The sequence below is a fragment of the Hippopotamus amphibius genome, chromosome 2 (assembly GCF_030028045.1).
Source record: "Hippopotamus amphibius kiboko isolate mHipAmp2 chromosome 2, mHipAmp2.hap2, whole genome shotgun sequence".
In the NCBI taxonomy this organism is placed as follows: Eukaryota; Metazoa; Chordata; class Mammalia; order Artiodactyla; family Hippopotamidae; genus Hippopotamus; species Hippopotamus amphibius.
In genome coordinates, this window is record NC_080187.1 from 213,063,796 (window position 1) to 213,085,609 (window position 21,814).

At 35.8% G+C, this 21,814-nt stretch overlaps 1 protein-coding gene and 1 non-coding gene across 3 annotated transcripts in view; both read left to right on the plus strand.

Moving 5' to 3' along the window:
- ARIH1 (ariadne RBR E3 ubiquitin protein ligase 1) overlaps positions 1 to 21,814 on the plus strand; it is a 102,295-nt gene that overhangs the window by 51,942 nt on the left and 28,539 nt on the right. For both annotated transcript variants that reach the window (XM_057723233.1, XM_057723234.1), the window contains 3 exons: positions 8,839 to 8,983; positions 16,266 to 16,358; positions 16,861 to 16,916. In XM_057723233.1, coding sequence (XP_057579216.1) covers positions 8,839 to 8,983; positions 16,266 to 16,358; positions 16,861 to 16,916 — 294 coding nt within the window. The remainder of the gene's footprint in view (positions 1 to 8,838; positions 8,984 to 16,265; positions 16,359 to 16,860; positions 16,917 to 21,814) is intronic.
- Positions 13,836 to 13,908, plus strand: TRNAG-CCC (transfer RNA glycine (anticodon CCC)). Its single transcript has one exon. It is a non-coding gene; the product is annotated as a tRNA-Gly (tRNA).

Here is a 21,814-nt window from a genome sequence, read left to right on the forward strand (position 1 = left end):
GGCCAAAAGGTTCGTTTGGGTTTTTTTTTTCCCGTAAGATGGCTCTAGTAGCACTTAGTTGTCTTTAACTTCATTGGAAACAATTTTGTTAGATTGTATGTGACAGCTGTCACATCAGCGTGCATTTAAAGACTTATCAAAATTAGTGAATTTTTGTGTAGCCATTTTAATATTGAAGATGAAAGAAAGACAACATTTTTGAGATATTATTCTTTATTATTTCAAGAAAGGTAAAAACACAGCTGAAACACAAAAAGATATGTGCAGTGTATGGAGAAGGTCCTGTGACTGATCAGATGTGTCAGAAGTGGTTTGTGAAGTTTTGTGCTGGAGATTTCTTGCTGGACAATGTTCCACGGTCAGGTAGACCAGTTGAAGCTGATAGCAATCAAATGAAAATGATATACCACTCAGGAGACAGCTGACATACTCAAAATTCTCAAATCAAATGTTAAAAATTGTTTCCACCATCTTGGTTATGTTCATTGCTTTGATGTCTGGGTTCCACATAAGTTAAGCGGAAAAAACCTTCTTGACCATATTTTTGCATGTGATTCTCTACTTAAACATAATGAAAACGTTCCATTTTTAAAACAAATTGTGACGGGCGATGAAAAGTGGATACTGTACAATAATGTGGAATGGAACAGATTGTGGGGCAAGCAAAATGAACTGCCACCAACCACACCAAAGGCCAGTCTTCATCCAAAGAAGGTGATGTTGTGTATATGGTGGGATTGGAAGGGCGTCTTCTATTATGAGCTCCCTCTGGAAAACCAGACGATTAATTCCAACAAGTACTGCTCCCAGTTAGACCAACTGAAAGCAGCACTCGACGAAAAGCATCTAGAATTAGTCAACAGAAAATGCCTTATCTTCCATCAGGATAAGTCAAGACTGCATGTTTCTTTGATGACCAGGCAGAAACTGTTACAGCTTGGCTGGGAAGTCCTGATTCATCCACCATATTCACCAGGCATTGCTCCTTTGGATTTCCATTGATTTCGGTCTTTACAAAATTCTCTTAATGGAAGAAATTTCAATTGCCTGGAAGACTGTAAAAGGCACCTGGAACAGTTCTTTGCTCAAAAAGATAAGTTTTGGGAAGATGGAATTATGAAGTCATTTGAAAAATGGCAGAAGGTAGTGAAACAAAAGGGTGACTACATTGTTCAATAAAGTTCTTGATGAAAATGAAATATGTCTTTTATTTTTACTTAAAAAAACGGAAGGCTCTTTTTGTCCAGCCCAATACAGTGTCCAGTGTAGTTTCAGATCTACCTTGAAAGTTCATATGAGAATGAAATCTTATTCTTCCAAAAAAGTCTTTTAATTAGCAAAATGTTGATAATATATAAAGCTGGAGGGTGGGTGTATGGGAGTTTAAGTTATTGTTCTTTTGGCTTTTGTGTATTCAAATTGTTCTGTAGCAAGTGGGGACGGGAGCCTTTTGGGAAGATGGCATAGTTTATTGTGCTTCTGTTACGATTTTTCTAATTGAAGCTTAGATGGAATTATCTTATATCTGTTTCGCTATGGTTAGTTTCTAATACACTTGCCTTCATCAAGGCTCAGAACCAAAAGGATAAAGTATAGAAGAACAGATGGCAAAAAAGGTTCTTAAAAATTATGCAATAAGATTTTTGTACTACAACTTGAAAGTAATATTATTTAGTAACTTTTTTGTCAAGTGGTCTTTTGTTTAGCAGTAAGTAAGCTCAGATTTTTTATTATCCTGCTCTTCTGGTTTAGGTTGGGTTGGGATGGGTTGGGTTGGGATGAGTTGGGTTGGATTGCTTTGGTTTTTTTTAGGTTGCATTTTCCCCTATGGGGAAAAATATCAGAATCTCAAAAAGTATTTTTTTTCTTAAAAATACATAGTCCATACATTTATTTAGCTATAAGACATGTATAATACTAAAATGTGAACTAAATTTATTTTTTAGACTAGCATACAAAGTCCAAAACTTTTAAAGCAAGTTTCTATAGATTTGGTGTATGTCCTCATTAGATCTTTTTTCTTACAAGGACCAGAAGTCTTCCTTAGAAGAAAAGATTTTCTATCCCTAAATCCTTAGACAGTTACCTAGTTCCTTGGAATTCTGAACTTTACCTAGTAGAGATTCATACGTTTGCTAGTTAATCTTATACTCTAGTTTTAGTCCTTCTTTTGAAAGAATACCTTTAAAAACTACAAAGAATGTGGTGAATCTTTTAATTTGTGTAAAGTTTACCTTCTGCTTCAGGAGCCCTTTTTATTTATTTTATTTGATTTTGTTTTTTATTTATTGTATTTATTTTTGGCTGCATTGGGTCTTTGTTGCTGCACGTGGGCTTTCTTTCTCTATTTGCAGCGAGCAGGGGATACTCCTTGTTGCAGTGTGCAGGGTTTTTATTGTGGTGGTGTGCAGAGCACGGGCTCTAAGCGCACAGGATCAGTAGCTGTGGCACGTGGGCTCTAGAACACAGGCTCAGTAGTTGTGGCTTACAAGCTTAGTTGCTCTGCGGGCATGTGGGATCTTCTTGGCCCAGGGATCAAACCTATGTCCCCTGCATTGGCAGGCAGATTTTTTTTTTTTTTTTTGAAAGGTAAATGACACCTTTTCTCTTTCTTTTTTAAGATCTGGCTCTTTAAAAAAAAAGTAATTAATTGGCTGTGTTGTATCTTCATTGCTGTGCATGGGCTTTCTCTAGTTGCAGCAGGTGGGGGCTACTCTTCATTGTGGTGTGCAGGCTTCTCATTGTGGTGGCTTCTTTTGTTGTGGAGCACGGGCTCTAGGCGTGTGGGCTTCAGTAGTTGTAGCACATGAGCTTAGTTGCTCCGCGGCATGTGGAATCTTCCAGAACCACGGATCGAACCCATGTCCCCTGCGTTGGCAGGCGGATTCTTAACCACTGCGTCACCACGGAAGTCCCTGGGAGCACTTTTTAAATTTAAGTTTTTACTTAAGCAACACATTTAAAGTTATTGAAAGATTTTAAGGTTGTAAGGGGGTTTTAAATGAAAAATAGTGCTCAGATCATCAGTTCCAATCTCATTCCTCAAAGAAAAAGAACTCTTTACTTCAGTATTTCTTGATGACTTGCTTATACTACCATTAGATCTACTGACTTCTTTCTAAAGAAGATGAGGAGTAACCTCAGAAGATAATGTTTATATGTAGAGACTGGAGAAAGCCTTATTTCCTGGTGTGTCTACTGTCTTCTTCCATTTTGCTGGTTTAAGACACATTGTCATGCATTGTCTATTATTTTTGCTTTTTATAAATATGGCAGTTTTTATTCATCCATATGATATAAATGAAAATCTGTTCCTTTGCGCCTTTGATATTTTCCCTTAAATATACCTCTTCTAAAAGCAGAAAGAATTAACACCATTAGAAGCAGGTTAATGGGGCAAAGGATAGTTGAAATGGCACTTCCTAGAAGAGATGTTGATGTCATAGATCTTTGTTAGTTCTTTGTCAGAACATTGAGTATAGAATAATTGTGACTGTTTTGTTACTTTTTGAAGTTGAAGTTTGGTACCCATAAAATGCCACATGAGAATGTGTAACAAAAATTATTTGGTTGTTTAAAAGTAAAGGTTTGTTTACTTCTTCTGTGTGTGTTTGTTTGTGGAGATATATAATATATAGCATATTTTTATAAATTTTCATATATATGTTTGTATGTTTTTGCTCTCTCTTAGGCTTATAGTAATACATAATTGATGTTTAAAAATGTATGGAAACATCAAAGACCTAAAGGGAGGATTGAACTCTGATAACCTAAGAATAAGCAGTATAAAAGCCCCATAATGTAACTTTAAATTACCTTAACATTTTTGCTTTTCTGATTTTGTTGTGAAAATAAGTACTACTTCAACAGTGATCTTTTTATGAAGTATGACACCCTAGTGGCTTTTAAGATAAACTCATAATGACAAAATTAAATATTGACATGGCAAACAGTGATGCCAGTGATTCAGAATTCAAGAATAAACTCTAGCTGGTGATATACCCCACCAGCCATGTCTCGTCTCTCCATAACCAGACATAGTTTTTGAGCTGTAACTGTTCCTGCCTTGATACTTAATTCATGTTACTTGGTGTATTTCTGTCTAATAGTTAAGGAAAATGAAAAGTTAAGATCAAGGTTTTCTGGAAAGTTGGCTAAATGCCACTTTGTTTAACTATATTTTTGCAAACATGCTAAATGAACAAAGAGAACCCTAGAGAGAGAAGAGGATTTATAATCTCTGTTGAAGAACCTCTCAAATTGCCTTTCTAACAATTCTTTTTTGGGGCAGGGGCAGTGCACCCTGTATGTCTTGCAGGATCTTAGTTCCCCAATCAGGGATCAAACCCAGGTACCTGGCAGCGAGAGCAAGGAGTCCTAACCGCTGGACTGCCAGGGAATTCCCAGCTCTTCTAACAATCTTAATCTAGAGAAATCTAGGCCATGTGAGAAGTGGGGTGGGGATACTCTAATTGTGCCCTTGCCCCACCAAGGAAAAGCTAGACTGAAGGAAAAACCACACTGCCATTCTGTTTTTCTTTTCATCAATATGCTTTTCTCAAAAGGATGGGCAAATTTTGCAGTAAAGGAGGGCAGCAGTGTCCTAGGATAATCTTTGCAGCTGTTTACTGAAGTCAGTGAAACAGAGAGAAATATGTGTGTTAACTCATTAAACAAGGTTCCTGAACTTGAGAGTTTCTCATTGAATTAGTTTCTCATCATTTTAGTCTGTTTTTCACAGGCAAGGATATATGTAAAAGCCAGCAAACTGAAATAACTTTCAAATATGTAAGGACCATGTATACAAAGTATGGGGAGTTAAGAATCCACCTATGTTCTTTTTTTAAAATATAAATTTATTTATTTAATTGGCTGTGTTGGGTCTTTTTTTGCTGTGTGCGGGCTTTCTTTAGTTGCAGTGAGTGGGGGCTACTCTTCGTTGTGGTGCGTGGGCTCCTCATTGCTGTGGCTTCTCTTCTTGTGGAGCATGGGCTCTAGGCACGTGGGCTTCAGTAGTTGCAGCATGTGGGCTCAATAGTTATGGCTCACGGGCTCTAAAGCACAGGCTCAATAGTTGTGGTGCACTGGCTTAGTTGCTCCACGGCATGTGGGATCTTCCTGGAGCAGGGATTGAAGCCGTGTCCCCTGCACTGGCAGGCAGATTCTTAACCAGTGCGCCACCTAGGAAGCCCCCACCTATGTTCTTGAGCATAGTAGTCCTTAATGAAACTATTGTAGTTAGCAGGCTGAAAAAAACTTTTGAAGATTAAAGTAAACATAGACTCTCTGAGATAAGGGATCGAAGATAAACTGATGAAACAACAGAACAAGATGAAAAGGAAGCTGACAGAACTAAGAAAAAAAATAAAGGGACAAGCAATAATCTTGCAGAAGTTAAGACCACATTGGCAACAGTGAGAGATAGAGCAGATACTGTGGAAAATGGGGATGTGTAAGAGAAGAAAAGGACAAAGAAGAAATTAGTAGATGTAGACAAGGAGGACAAATTAAAGGCTGGGTACAAATCAAGCAGGTCTTAATAACTAAAAGCTCTTGAAGTAATTACTACCAGAATGGCATTTCAAAAGAGAAAGTTAAGTGCTAAGATAAACCCTATAGAACTAAAGTTCAAGAATGAAGAAACCTTGTATGTATGTCAGTTGAAAAATGATTTGAATTATAAAATAATTAATTTGACCACAGGCTTCAATAACAATAGGTACCAGAAGAAAATGGAGGCTGTCAATATAGAGAATATTGGGGGGTGGGGTGACTATTGGGGGGTGGGGTGTCCAAAGCGAGCATTTGAATATAATTAAACATTTTAATTATGTCTAAGTAATTAGGGCTATCAAGCTTAGGAACCAAAAAGTAGTTTTTACTATTCTTGAAAGAAAAGCCATGTAATGTCTAAACAATGTAAGTAGTGAAAAAATTATGTAAAATGATAATCAAGTGGGAAAAGCTCCAGGAAGTTCCAACCAAAACTATGGAGTTAAGTGTAGGGTCATATAATATAAGGACAGTCAATGTATTATTTAAAGTTTGCAAAATAGGTTTAAGTAACCATTTTAAGTTATGTTTAGTGAAAATAAATTAGACTTAAGTATCTTTCAAATAGCCATAGCAGAGTCATTGGTGGACAGAGCATGTGATAAATAAAAATAAAAACAGAAACAAATTTTAAAATGTTAAATTTCTGTAAAATGAAATTTAGTAAGTGAAAAACATTTCTAGGCCTGCCTCCTATGACCAACAGTATGAGTGGATTCTTCACCTCCCCATTCTGTTTACCTGGGCTGTGTTTGAAAGTTATTTGCCTTCTAGAATGGACCAAAAACTGTGAACTCTAATATATTGCTATCTTTAAGAAATAGTCCTAAATAAAGGAATTCAGATTTATTATCAATTATCATTAAGAATTTACTTTTTTATTCTTTAAAAAGAAATTGAACACTTACAATAAGATTCTTCTGGATACTAGGGCTGTCGCTGTAATGAAATAGTCCTCATGGGGCTTACATTCTAGCAGGAAAAACATAAAATAGTGATTACAGAGTTAGTAATGTGATGTGTTGCACAGGAGTACAAAGTACCTGAGGATGTAATACAAGGGAACCTTACCTAATTTAAGGGAGAAGAACTGTCAAAGAAGATTTGTTTGAGTAAGTGAGCTTTAAGCTGAGACCTAAAGTAAATGGTTAGCCATTTGGCTTAAAATAGAATCCCTGCTTTCTCCCTTACTACACAAAAATAATTTCCATGAGAATCAACAGTTTTAATGGAAACAGTTTAAAGGAAAGGCCTAAATCATGAATGAATTTTTATAGTTTTTGGGTATAGAGATCCTTTAAGAAATTCATATGAAATCCATAAATCACAACAGTGTTCCATGGTAAATTTGCCTACATAAAAATTAAAAGTGGCAATTAAACACCATTAAACAGGATTCAAAGGGAAGTTAGAAACTGGGAAGAAAGCAATCCATAAAACAAAGGGTTACTCTTCCTGTTTACGTACTGAAGTCATAAAATAATAGCAAGATCTTCACAGAAAAATACGTTCAGCTTCATTAATAAAGAAATGGTAGGTTAGGTCCAGATATTTTACCCCCATCAGATGGGCCAAGATTTTAATCTAGGATTGTTTGTATGTAGAACATCTCTAAATGTCTTTCAGTATAAGGTTGTGTAAATTATAGTATATACCTACAGAGAAATAGTATACAACAATGAAAAATAATGTAGACCCATGCTCATTGACAAAGATGTTGTTACGTATTGTTTAGTGAAGAAAGCAGGTAATAAGCCTGGAGTATGAGATTATATGAAATATGCACGTCTGTGTGTATTTGCATAGAATGCTGTCTAGACTGTTCACCAAAGTATTAAGAGTTGCTAAATTTGTGTAGTTAAATTTTGGATGACAAGAGTTTGTCTTTTCTTGTGAGCATGAATATATTTTAATAAAAACAAGGGGTTTAATTGGTTTACCTATTCATATTAAGTGTTAGCTTTATATGTTTTCTACTTTTCAGATAAAACTTACATCTTAGGTTTTTTTTCAGAGATAAGCTTTGTAGGAAAGCATTTGATTTATCTGCTCTATAAATTTTGATTAGCTGAATCATCAGGGAGAACTTCATATAAGTTCCCTTTCTATAATATGTTGACATATTGATTGATAACTTGACCATTTCATTGACACATAAATGTGTTTTATCAGTCTTAGGATAGTGATGTGGTTTGATCTCATAGGAGTGATTTTCTGGAGATACAGTAAATGCTTTGACACAAAGCCTGAACAAGACTTTCATTAAAAATATTGGGAATCTCTTTTGAGTATTGATTATTTTTTAACTTGAGAATCTTCTGTTTATATATAGAGAACATTGTAGTTATTTAAACCTGGACTTAAGCTAAAAAGTAAATTTATTAGATTCCGTGTTAATATTTTTGCTGGTTATATTGATTCACAAATTGAAAGTTTTTTTTAATCTATTGCTTTTCCATTTAGATTATTAAGATATTTCAGGAGGCCAAAGACCATGCCTTAACTGGGTTAATGGGAGAGATATTGTGCTAAGTATTTACCACTGTCTTCTGTCAAGAAGTTTACAGTTTAGTTGAAACTCTGTAGCTAGTATTATACTTGCCATACCATGCCGTTGATATCTTAGATAGTGAACTACTTCTGTATATTTAGATACATATCTTATGAAAAAGCTAATATATAGATTATTTGATATAAAAACTTTTAAAGATACACTTTTTTGTTTCCTCCTTCTTCCCCTTTCCTAATAAATTAAAAATTATTTTAAAAGAATATTTAGAAAGCAAGTCTTTTGCAGAATGAGCCACATGTAATAGTTTCATTTTTGTAAATGCTTAACGGGATAAGTTATGCTTTGTAGGTGGTTTACTTGCTAATATTTTAAACTGGTATAACTAAAATTATGAATAAAATGAATTCCTTGGTATAAAATATAGCCTAGCTGTTTAAAATACCATTACTCTTCATGAGATCCCACTAGAGAGAGTGTAACTTTCATCCTTAGGTTTTAATTGTAGTACTGTTAATACACTAATAGCTTAACCTCTCATGATAGAGGCGCAGTAAAACGTGTCAAAATAGCAACAAAAATTCAGTCTGCTTTCATACACATATACTTCTACTTGCTGCAGTTTGTAGCCATACAGCTCATTTCCTCTGAGCAAGAAAGGTTATGATCTTGGTTTAATTCACTTCATTGATTTTCCCTATAGAAAATCAGGTTTTTGGAGAGCTCTAACAGTGTGCTATTGCTGGGCTCTCATCCTTTCTGTTTAAATAATGCAGGTACTTTGATGGAAACCTGGAGAAGCTCTTTGCTGAGTGTCATGTAATTAATCCAAGTAAAAAGTCTCGAACACGCCAGATGAATACAAGGTCATCAGCACAGGATATGCCTTGTCAGATCTGCTACTTGAACTACCCTAACTCGGTGAGTATCTGGTAGTTTAAGGCTAGCACTGACTCTATTTCAGAGGGTAAATCAACTTTTCATTATTTAAACAAAGGAAGATCTGGGAGTCTGGGATTGTAGCAAAGCAATAACCTATCAGTATATTAAGGATAAAGAAAGGAAAAGAAAGAGTAAGAGCTTGTTCTCTCTCAGTCCTCCTCTGTTTGCTTTTTGAAAAGCAGCAACTTGTCCAGGTTGTCATTACACACCTAAATGTTTTCCAATTTTATTTTACCACCGTGGGAGACTTGTGTAATAGATAGACAGCAAATAGAATTATTTTTCATCCGAATTAAAATAGGTTTAAAACTAAGTTTTTAGAATAAATATCCAAAACACTTATAAAATGTCTTCAATGCTATTTTACTAGGGAGCTTTCAGGATTCTTCATAACAAAAGGTTTTCACACATACAGGTTCATTCTAATGGAGATTCTTTAATACATGTCCCTCTTAAAACTTACTGAAATTAGATGATTTACTTGGGGTATCCAGTGAAGAAATTTAGGCTTAAATAAACAATCTTCCTGTGAAGGTACATTATTAGTAATCATTTGTGGCAAAAAAAAAAAAAATGTGTTTAGTTATTTGGAATTCACCTCTTAAGATGTTTCAAGATATCTAAGAATAATTCTATAACAATTATAACTATCTTGTTCATATTCTCTAATAGTTAAGCAGATTTTTCTAGTAATTAGTTTATTTTTACAGTATTTCTACATATTGAAGGTTTTTCATTGTTAATCCTAGAATTTAACATGTGTACCTCTAAAGATTCCCATTTGAAGGAAATTAATTTTTTCACATGTACAAGTGCTTAGAAAAAGAAGCTTTAAAAGAAAGTTAATTATATGCTCTTAGAGAAATGGAAAATCAGAGTTAAAATAATTTAGTAGGTAAAATGCTGAATTGAATTTCCAAATTCTCAAATTTTGATCACAGGTCTAACACTAGCTTTTTGGTTTTGGGTAGTAAGTCATCTAATCTTGCTGGGTCTCAGTTTAATTAATCTTTCAAATAAATCAAATAAGATATTCTTTCAAATCTCTGTGAGCCTGAAACTGCTATTTATTTATTTCCATCTCCTTAAATCACAATCCTAATTTAACTATTTACAAAGAACAATTAGCACTGCTATTAAAAATACATTAATTTCATGTTTTGACCATTTTATTATCTTTCTTTAGCAGTTGACATTTGTATAGTGTTTACAGCTTATAAATGTTTCTGTGAAGTGAGTACTAAGACCCAAATACTCTGTCCCAGATCATACAAGGTTTCCTTATTCCTTAGCATTTCCCTTCCTGCTCTGTTATAGCCAGCTCCTCCTTAGTTTAAATCTTAAATGTAATTTGAGTACTGAAGCTAGCTGCTTACATATATCCCTGTAACTTTCTTAATGCCCTTGGTATTGTCTGGCAGTCTGAACAAATTAGAATTGAAAATCATGAGTAGATATTTGCAGTGTAAATTGTGTTTGCACTTTTAAGTGATAATGGAGAAGCCGCTATTCATTCATTCATTCATTCACCACACCAGGTACTATTCTAAGTGTTAGAAGCAATGGAGAATAAAGGCGTAATGCCTGCCTCAGATAATTTATAGGTTAGCTAGGCAGATAAGTAAGATGATACAGTCAGAAAGAATGGTAAATGCTTTGATAGGGCATGATACTGTGGGAACCTATTGGAGAGACACCTAACCCAGTTTTGGATTAGGGAGGACTTCGCACAGACATTGACATTTGAATTAACATCTGAAGGTGTGGTAATTAGGTGAACTGGGAAGATGTAGCAATACAGAAGCCAAAGAAAGAGAATGCAGTTCCAAGAATGGTAAACAGTGCTAGCTTTAGAGAAAAGACTTGAAAGTTTAGTTTAGAATTAACGATAAGAAGTTGACTGATGATCCTGGAAAGTTATCAGTATTTTAAGTATTGTGGTAAGATGGGAAACCAAACTGCATGGGCTAAAAAGAGTCATTGACTTGAAGATGGGAAAGAAAGTAGAGGCAATAAATATAAACAAATTATTATTTTAAAGGAAGTTTGGCTATATAAGTGACAGGACAAGAAAGCAAATAGCAGCATGGGTTGGAAAGTAAGTTAAAGTGTTATGGAAACTGTGCCAGATGTTAGGAAAAAGTAATCACAATGCAACTTTTCTCACAGATTTTTAGGCTAATAAAGAAGGGTAATTTTAACCTTTTCAGTTTTGCAAGTAAATGTCACCTGAGATCCTTCATTCACGCTTAATTGGGTGGCTGATTTCTATACTTACATTACTTAAATAACTCCCATGTGTCAATTTCTTCTACTCTCTTCAAACACTGTTACTTGCCTTTTATTATTGTGTGTCTTTGATATCTTTATTCTTCTAGAAAGCAACTTCGCTTTGTTACAGTGCCACGTGAAAACAGGTTTTTAAGTAAATACTTCTGACAGCTTAGTTTGTAATACTTTGGAGTTAACTATTTGGGGTGGCCTTTTCTTTATTTTTATTTTTTTTTTAAATTTATTTAGTTGGTTAGTTGCACCGGGTCTTAGTTGTGGCTCACCAGTTCCTTACTTGCAGCACATGGGCTCCTTAGTTGCAGCATGCATGTGGGATCTAGTTCCCTGACCAGGGATCAAACTCGGGCCCCTTTCATTGGGAGCTCGGAGTCTTATCCACTGAGCCACCAGGGAAGTCCCAGTCTCTTCTTTAAAAACAATTTCCTGAGATTTTGGAATACTCTATAAGTTCGGAGATTCCTTCCCCCGTCCCCCTGCCCCTTTGTGTTGTGGCCAGTTTGGGGGTTTCTTAGCCCTGGCTATAGTTATTCCCTTTGTGATAATGTTCTTTTGAATCAAAGCTTAAGATTTAGCTCAACTGGGAAATACAGCTTGGACCACCATATCATTTTTATGATGTAAATAATTTGTATTTTCTAAGAATAAGGTATGTTAAATAGATAAAGGGAAAGTTGAAGATTGTGAGGGTTGTCCACCTCTGGTTCCCCACCCCGGGGGCACCTCTGAATCTTTGTGCTCTATCTTCCTTTTTTTTTTTTTTTTTTTTTGGCACACGGGCTTAGTTGCTCCGTGGCATGTGGGATCTTCCTGGAGCAGGGATCGAACTTGTGTCCCCTGCATTGGCAGGCGGATTCTTAACCACTGCGCCACCTAGGAAGCCCTATCTTCCTTTTTAACTCATTCCATTTTACAGGTGAGGGAACTGGTGCCCTGATTGCTCAGTTTTTGTAAACAAAATGGCTTCAGCTTTAGAGATTATACAGACAACTTCCGAAGGAGGAAAGATAATTCTTAATGTTCTTACTTTTCTTTGACATTAGTTGCTATGTGTGTAAATGGTGGAGATAAGTGAAACATTTAAGAGTATGTATTCTTTTCAGTTCTTTTTCTTCAGAACCATTCATTTCTGTTGTAGATAATATTTTGTATATTTTTAGTGTATTTTTTTGGGTCAGTTGTATTTATAATATAAACAGGGATAAATTTAATGAATAGATAATCTGACCCCCTGAATCAGGGGAAGACCCAGGGAGCCAAGTAGGTAAGCACAAGGTAGTAAGGGAACATATATGTCAGAGGAGGAGGAAGGAAAGGGAAATAAGATAGACAGGATGATACCCTGGTATATCCATGATGACAAAACTCTTGAGCACAATGAATGTGTCTTTATACTACTGGTTAGTTTTTGCTTTGTCTTTGGATATGTGTGTGTGTGATTTATTTTTCTAATTTATCTTCTTTAGTCTTATCTATTTAATTTGAAAAGTTACTGGAAAGGGGGGGGGGGGTGAAGAAACTTTGTCTTTGTCTTTTTATCTTGTAATGAATGACCCCTGGTGTAGAAGTCCCAAAAGTAAAGGTGTTACTTATAGTGCTCACTTAGTAACCATTGTGACCTTTAATCTCTCAGTCTTTGAAAAAGGAATAAAGCACATGAAGATATATATGTTTTTAAGTTAGGAGTAAAACATTTTAGAATTGCTGATACATGACTCTACTGTATTTGTCCTATACAGAATGTCCCTTCTTATTATAGTCTCAAAAATCAAATACTCTTCTTTAGTAATCTGGCAACAGATTAGTGCCAGATCTCCTTCACTGTTGGGGAGTAGTGAGAGTAGATTCTTTTATTGATTTACCAGATCTTTTTTTTATGGATGAGAATATTGATTTCCCAAATATTTATTTTCACTCATTTTGTGAATGAGTTAGAATCATTGTCAATCTCTGAATAGCACCATATTTTAACCTTGATATTTTCCATGTCATTTGGTCTGTAAACCAAGTCTCTGCAATGTTTTCTTCCCTAACTACTTTCCAGGCATTTTTTATGTAGTTGATATGCTGTAATACTGTATCCTGACTGTTTGCATCTATATCATAAGCAACATCAGAAATTTCATAAACATATTTAAAATAACAACTAATTAGAAAATGTTATAGAATTTAAAATGCCACTTTATAAGAGCCACAGAAGAGCTGGGAATAAACTTGGCAAGAAATATGAAAGATCTGTATGAAGAAAGAGAGAGATAAATGAATGACAAGTATTTGGAAAGATAGAATAATAATGAAATAAAGAAAAAGAAGAATAGATTGATGGGGGTAGTGAGGGAACTAGTCCTACCAAATTCAGGAATAAGCAGTGCAGTGGAACAGGATAGAGTCAAGTATATATGAGGAGAATTTAGTATATAATAGAGGAGGCATTTCAGATAAGGTGGATTATTTACTAAATGGTGTTGAAACAACTTGGTAGCTATCTGGAAACTTAGATTCTTACCTAACTCTTTATATCAAAATTAATTTAGAAGGCACTTCCCTGGTGGTCCAGTGGTTAGGACTCTGCATTCCCAATGCAGGGGACCCGGGTTCAATCCCTGATCAGGGAATAGATCCCACATGCTGCAACTAAAAATCCTGCCTGGTGCGACTAAAGAATCCCTCATGCTGCAACAAAGATCTCGTGTGCCACAAGTGAGACCCGGCGGAGCCAAATAAATAAGTAAATATTTTAAAAAATTAATTTAGAAGTTATAGATTCTAAAACTAATACATTTTGCTACATATGAATAAAGAGCTTCTGCATAGCAGCAAAATACAAACACTGAAACTGGGAGAGAATATTTTCCACAATTATCAACAGCCAAAAAAGCTAAAAACCCTAGTAAATCATTTAGAAGAAAAGCCCAAAGGACGAATGGGCAAAATAGGTGAAGAAAATTCACAGAAAAAGAAATACACAGCCTTAAATGTTTTTTCGAATGTTTAAACTTCACTCATAAAAAGAAATAAAATCAAAACTAATGGTAGTTAACTTCATTTTCACTTGTTAGATTGACAGAGATCAGAGAGTTGAATAATATACTGTTTTTACATGCGTGTGAGAACCAAGGTTCTCTTCTATAGTATAAATTGGAACAGCCTCTATAAACAAAGCTTTGTAATAATCAAGTTCTAAATATATACTGTTACAGTTTCACTTGTACAAATTTTTCCTGATATACATTCATTTGATTGCAAAGGTAATAATAATAATAAAAGCAAGATGCAGAAGAGACTTTGTGGTACTTTTACCATGTGTGTGCACCTGTGTACATTAGAACATCTCTGGAAAAATATAATATGTAAGATATTGGAAGTAGTAATCAGGTAGAGAAGTAGAGGACAAGGTAGAGAAGGATGGGGATGAGGGAGACTTATTTTTCTAACATAAACCCATATTGTTAAATAATTGTCTTTAACATGAGCCTGTATTATTCATTTAAAAAGTAATTTGGTAGTAAATATTGTAGAATATTCTTAAGCTAAAATATGATAACCATTGTTTGTTTTTTGAAAAGACAGTCCTCTAGACTCTCTTAATATTATTTACAGTACCTGCTTTTGATATCCCATTATAAAAGATAGTATACTTCATTTAACCAGGCATCAAATTGGTATTATTTCAAATCATATAAGTAGTATAAGATTAGACCACAGTGTTACTATTAATACTCAGATGTTACTATTATTCTGAATAAATATTTTGGTTTCCATAAAATTTTATTTTCCAGGTTAGCTATGTTCCATGGTGCTGTATTTGTGTCACATTTAAAAAATAACAGCTTTGGGAGCTCCCTGGCAGTCCAGTGGTTAGGACTTGGCGCTTTCACTGCTGTGGCCCAGGTTCAGTCCCTGGTTGGAGAGCTAGGATCCTGCAAGCTGAGCGATGTGGCCAAAAGCTAAAAATAAAAAATAACAGCTTTATTGAGATGAATTCACATACCATACAACTTGTCTGTTTAAAGTGGTCTTAAATATATTATCACAGTTAATTTTAGAACATTTTAGTAACCCCCCACAAAGACCTGTATCCTTTTATAGTCACTTCCCATTCCCTCCCAAGCTTCCCAGCCCTGGGCAACCACAAATCTACTTTCTCTATGAATTTGCCTGTTATGTTCGTTTCATATAAGTGGAATCAAACAATATGTGGTCTTTTGTGATTGGCTTATTTCACTTAACATGTTTTCAGGGTTCATCCATATTATAGTATGTATCAATACTCCCTTTTATGGCTGAATTATATTCTGTTATATGGATATTTCACATTTTCCTTATTTGTCAGTTGATGGACGTTAGAATTGTTTGCACTTTTGGGTAATTGTGGATAATGCTGCTGCGAACATTTGTGTACAAGTTTTTTATCTGGGGTGTATGTTTTCGTTTCTTGTGGGTATACACCTAGGAGTGGGGTTGCTGGATCATATGGTAATAACTCTGTTTAATTTTTTGAGAAACTGCCAAAGTGTTTTCCAAAGTTCCTGTACCATTTGCATTCCCACCAGCAGTGTATGAGGGTTCTAATTTCTCCACATTCTTGCAACACTTTTCTTATGTCTTTTTGATTATAGCTAGTGGGTGTGAAGTGGTGTCTCATTATGGCTTTGATTTACATTTCCCTGATGACGAAGGATATTGAGCATCTTTTCATATGCTTATTGGTACAAACTTGTGTGCCTTTCCTCAAAATTATAAATATCTACTCTAGATGCAGTTCTCACTAATTAGGTGTTTTGTGTTCAGTGAATTTGCATGTATAGATTGCATCACGTAGAAGTTCATTTTAGGAGCCCATCTAGTCTTGTCAAATTGGACATTTTAGCCACTATGAGAAATGTGACCTAATAGAGCCTTATTGAGTCACTGTGTATAGTGATTCTTCTGATAATGTCATTTAAAAGTCCATGTATTATTTTTGTTGCAGTATTTCACTGGCCTTGAATGTGGACATAAGTTTTGTATGCAGTGCTGGAGTGAATATTTAACTACCAAAATAATGGAAGAAGGCATGGGACAGGTAAAGATGTCAATTTGTTTTTCAGTTTTTGTTGAATTTCTTACAGTGTTTAGACCCTTACACAAATATAAACAGGTGAAGCATTCTCGGTTGTGAATTGCATGTAGAACTTTTTTCTAGATTAAAACAACTAAAGATAATTGTGACATTTTTCTACTTACAATGTGTCATTCCAATTAAAGATCCAGTCCAGGTAATGTTTTCTCAGCAGGCATTAACATTTGTGTTTATAGGCTAAACTTGTTGAGAATTTTTGTCATATCTCTTGCTTTTGCCAATCAAGTTTTATATTGAAAAACCAGTTGTTTGGGTTAGCAGTTTTAGTTGCTTTATGGTGATAAACACACACACACACACACACGCTTCCTTTAATAGAAAAGGTATGCTTAAGGTCCTACAGATGTTAAGGTCTCCTCAGAATCTAGCAGAGTTCCTGGCAATGGTAAACATTCAGTAAATATTTGTTGAATGAAGACATAGTTTAAATTTCGATCTTTTTCAGACTATTTCGTGTCCTGCTCATGGTTGTGATATCTTAGTGGATGACAACACAGTTATGTAAGTACTTTTGATAGATTCTGCATGTTGAATATTGATTAGTTGGTTAAACCAAATTGATTTTAGCTCAACACCACAGAAGGTGAAATTTTTAGAGTTTGAAGAGACTTTCTAATCTATATTCCTTTTTAGTACACAAGCCTGTTTTTAACCTGGTTAAATGCCCAGTCAGTATTCTGGTAAAGTTGGCAATACATGATAACTAGATAAACAAGCAAGATAAACCTTGCAGTTGGAGAATAGGATATGTCAGTGTGTCACTTGAGGTCCTCTGGGAAGCAGATGCCAAGACAAAATTAAAAGGGAAGGAGATTTATTGTGGAATAGTATCTGTGTAGGATAAAGAGGAGGAGCAGTAGACAGGCCATGATACAGTTCTGACGCCTGTTAAGGAGAGAAAGAAGGAAGGAGGATCCAGTAGGAAGAGACTCAGATTATGTTGCAGCTGTGAGAGTCTCTGTCAACTCTGTGGGGAGCTCAAGTGCATAGGTTTCCCACAGAGGAATCCTTCAGTAAGCAGAAATGCCCAGGACCTGGTGCCATTGTCATGCTCAGTCTCTCATTGGGAGCTAACCGGGGGAAGTGTGGCCTCAGCTGGAACACTGCTACAGATCCCAAAGACACTCAGCTGGAGGCTGTTGGCTATCTGCTGGCCTTGTGAGAGGTTCCCTTTTGAAGGAGAGAAAGAAACTTGAAGAAACAAGTGTAGTTAGCTCCTGTACTTGGGGTAAAATCCCAGGTTACTTAATTCTTGAGTCAGTGCTGTTTTCATGACCTCAGGCCACCTAATTGATTTCAGTCTAGGAAGATAAACAGATTGAGGGCCTGAATGATCCACAGACAAATTATATAATTAGTCCTGGATACTTGCTTCTATAGAAAAGTATGTCTGTGTTTAAGCACTGGAATTTGATGACAGTAAAAGTAAAAGCAGCCATGCACTTTAGTGAGCAAATTTCTTAACCTAATGAAGCCATAAATTGACTTAACCAGCACAGTTTATAAAGCAACCGATTCCACTTTGTTAATCCCAATCTACTTTGGTTTACTAAAATATATTTATTGTTGTTGTCAGCTTGTGTTAATACTGTTTCTATCTTTCAGTAAATCTTATTTCCATTATTGTTTTAAGCTAACAAAAATAAACCATGTGTCATCTTAAAGTACCACCGTCTTTCCAGCCGTCTTTATCTTGTCTCCTGATACTTTAATTCTTTGTATTCTTTCATCAGTACATTTCATCAGTATAGGTGACTGTATCTTTTCACTTATTCCACAGACATTTACTGGGAACCTACTTATTTAAGCACATACACACAGGAGAACAACAACAAAAAATACATTTCCTTTCCCCAAGAGTTTCATAATAATAAATAAAATGCATAGTTTAAGTTTTATGTATAAATGTAGGTATGAAGTACAGTTACAAAGAAGCAAATTACTCTACCTGAAGAATTTAGGGAGACTTTACTTAGGGAGTAATATGAAGGAGTAAAATTTTGGGTTTGAGGGACTTCCCTGGTGGTACAGTGGTTAGGAATCCCCCTGCCAGTGCAGGGGACACGGGTTCAAGCCCTGTTCCAGGAAGATCCCACATGCTGCAGAGCAACTAAGCCCGTGTGCCTAACTATTGAGCCTGCACTCTGGAGCTCATGAGGCACAGCTGTTGAGCCTGTGTGTTGCAGCTACTGAAGCCTGTGAGCCTAGAGCCCGTGCTCTGCAACAAGAGAAGCCACCACAGTGAGGAGCCCGTGTACCACAATGCAGAGTAGCCCCTGTTGGCCACAACTAGAGAAAGCCCATGTGCAGCAACAAAGACCCAATGCAGCAATAAATAAATAAACAAATAAATAAATAAATGTATAAAAAATTGGATTCATAACTATCAATAGGGAAAGGAAAAGATGAGGTTTCTTAAAAAAAATTGGGGTTGAAGGAGTGGATAATGTTAGTTAAAGAAGGAATGCCAATATTTTTTAAATGGTCCATGAACTTCTCTATTATGTATCTGTAGTACCTAGAGCACAGAGTAGCAGATTACTAAAGATGAGGATTAAAAGAGTTTGACAGTTTATGATGAGTTTCATCATAGAAGGTTATTAGGACTGATAGTAAGATTTGCATTTTAGAAATAACTTTGGTAGTATAGAAGAAGATAGTGTAGAGTGGGGAGGTATTTGGGCAGTGAGATGTGGTTAGAAGGTTATTGTTGATCATGCCTGGTTAAATAAATATAAATCAAAATTAGATACTCCAACACTGGAAAAAAATTTTTGCACTTCAGATTGAAAAGGATTAAAGAATTTAGTGGCAGTGAAACATATATAATGTTATAAACGAGTGCTGCCTCGTTAAGTTAAAAAATAATAAAAGCATTAAAAAGAATTTGGTAGTATCTAATATAAGTGAGCATATAGTACAATGAGGAGTATACTGTTGCAGCCTTTTTGTAATGCAGTTTGGTGATTTCCACAAATGTATATGCTCTTTGGGCTTTTGTTTAACAGTTTCATCACTTTGATAGGTCATTCTACTGCCTTCTTGCCTCCACAGTTTCCGATAAGTCAGCTATTGGTTATACTGTTGTCCTCTGTTGGCTGCTTTCAAGATGTGCTGTGTCTTTGGCTTAAGGCAGGTTTGACTATGATATATCTAGATGTGATTCTCTTTGTGTTTATCCTCTTTGGGATTTCTTGAACTCTTTGAATATTCATGCTGGTGCATGCATAGAAGATTTTCATAATACTCATAAGAGAATTGAAATGTGGATATCAGCTGGGGGTTTGGGAGTTGAGAAGATGAGTTTTTATTTTCACCTTAAATAGTTTATGGTATATCTTTCATTTTCTTTAATTTTTTTTCCATGTTCTTTTAAATAAATAATTTTTCTTTTAGAATGTAGAAGGTTAATTAAATGAGAGAATGTACTTTTTTCATGTTTCTCTTAAGATCCATAATTGAAATATCCTTAAAATTCTTTTCTTAGTATGAAAGAAACTGAATCCTTCCCAATCATGGATTATGGTTTTTTTTTTTTTTTTTTTTTTTTAATTTCCAACTTGATAGATTTAAAAAGTGATTTCTTGTTTTAATTTGAATTAAACTCATTTGGAACTTGAAACTGAAACCTGATTCTTCCTGAAGACACATTATCCTTTAACCCTGAAGTTGAAGCTAGTTTTTTTCCCCTTCTGTATCTTATGGTCAAGAGGTGAAGTCATTGTCCGCATGGGTCCCAAATGCTGTATTCAGACCTTCAGACTGTTTCTCTTCTTTGGCTTAAAATCCATAAATCCTTTGAGGCATGTTATCCAGCTGTATCATGGTCCTTTGTGCTCCTCTCTGCTTGACATCTTGGTTTGTCCCATCTGAATTATTTGTAGGACTCACAGTCTTTTCTTTCTCCTGAGGCTTGCTGTCATCCAGTTTGATTTCAGTGACTGTATGTATAGTTCATTCTACACCCTAGCCCTGTAGTTCTCCAAGTGTAGTCCGCCAACCAGCAGCATCAACATCACCTAGAAACTTGTTAAGAGAATGCACATTCTCAGGCCCAGCTCCAGGCTTACTGAATCAGAAACTCTGGGGATAGGGCCCAGTAATATGAACAAGCTCTCTTAGTATGCCCGCCCCCCTTTACTTTTTTTCATTTTATTTTTATTTTAGTTTTTGGCTCCATTGGGTCTTCATTGCTGTGCGCAGGCTTTCTGTAGTTGTGAAGAGTGGGGGCTACTCTTCATTGCGGTAGTGGGCTTTTCATTTTGGTGGCTTCTCTTGTTGCGGAGCATAGGCTCTAGGCACATGGGCTTCCGTAGTTGTGGCACTTGCGCTCAGTAGTTGTGGCTCACAGGCTCTAGAGTGCAGGTTCAGTAGCTGTGGCACACGGGCTTAGTTGCTCTGTGGCATGTGGGATCTTCCCGGATCAGTGATCAAACCCGTGTCCCCTGCATTGGCAGGTAGATTCTTAACCAGTGCGCCACCAGGGAAGTCCCTCTTAGTATGGTTTTGATACTTATGTTTGAAAACTCCTGCCACCACAGCGTTTCACTTCTGTGATCTATTCATTTCCAGTAAAATCCCCTTCACCTCAGCCAGGTACTCCTAAGGCCACCAGCCTAGGCCTATTCCAGATATACTCTAATTGACTTTCCAAAATCATCTTTTTCTGCTTCTTCCTAGAAGAATGCTTCTCATGGTTCTGTCCATCCCACTACTTCTTCTCACTCTATGCACTAATACACTCTCCCTAGCCATACATTGGAAATTCCCAAATTTATGTCTCCAGATTAACACTCTTTTTTGAGCTTGGGACCCATATATCACTGCCTATTGAACATCTTCATTTGTACATTCCTCTGGCTTTATCTTGTCCAGCCCTCCTACTACCTTTACCACCGCCAAACTCATTCTTCTTGCTTCTCAGTGTCAGATAATGGCATCACTTGATATTAAAGATTTGCCTGAATTAGAAACCTTGGTGAAATCCCTGATAACACTTTTCTCCTGCATTTCTCAGAGTCATCATTGCACCAAATTCTGTAAATTCCACATCCTAATTACCCTTAAATCCATCCATTTCTCTCTGTTTTTGTTGCCATTAACCTGATCCAAGCCATCATCTTCTCTTAGCTCTGGGACTCTGCAGCTGGCTCCTAAATGATTCCCTTATACCCAGTGTTACCACCTTCCAATTCTTCTTCACAAATGGCTTTCGTTGTCTTACATTGCTTACCTGTGCAACTTCATCTTTTGCCTCATCTTTTCTCACATTCTCCATTCTAGCCACATAGAACTTGTTTTCTTGAAAGTACTGTGCATTTGGTTTGGCTTGATTTTGTTTTTTTTTTTTTCCCCTTACTATCTCCTGACTTTGTTTCTTACAAGCAGTACTCGCTTTG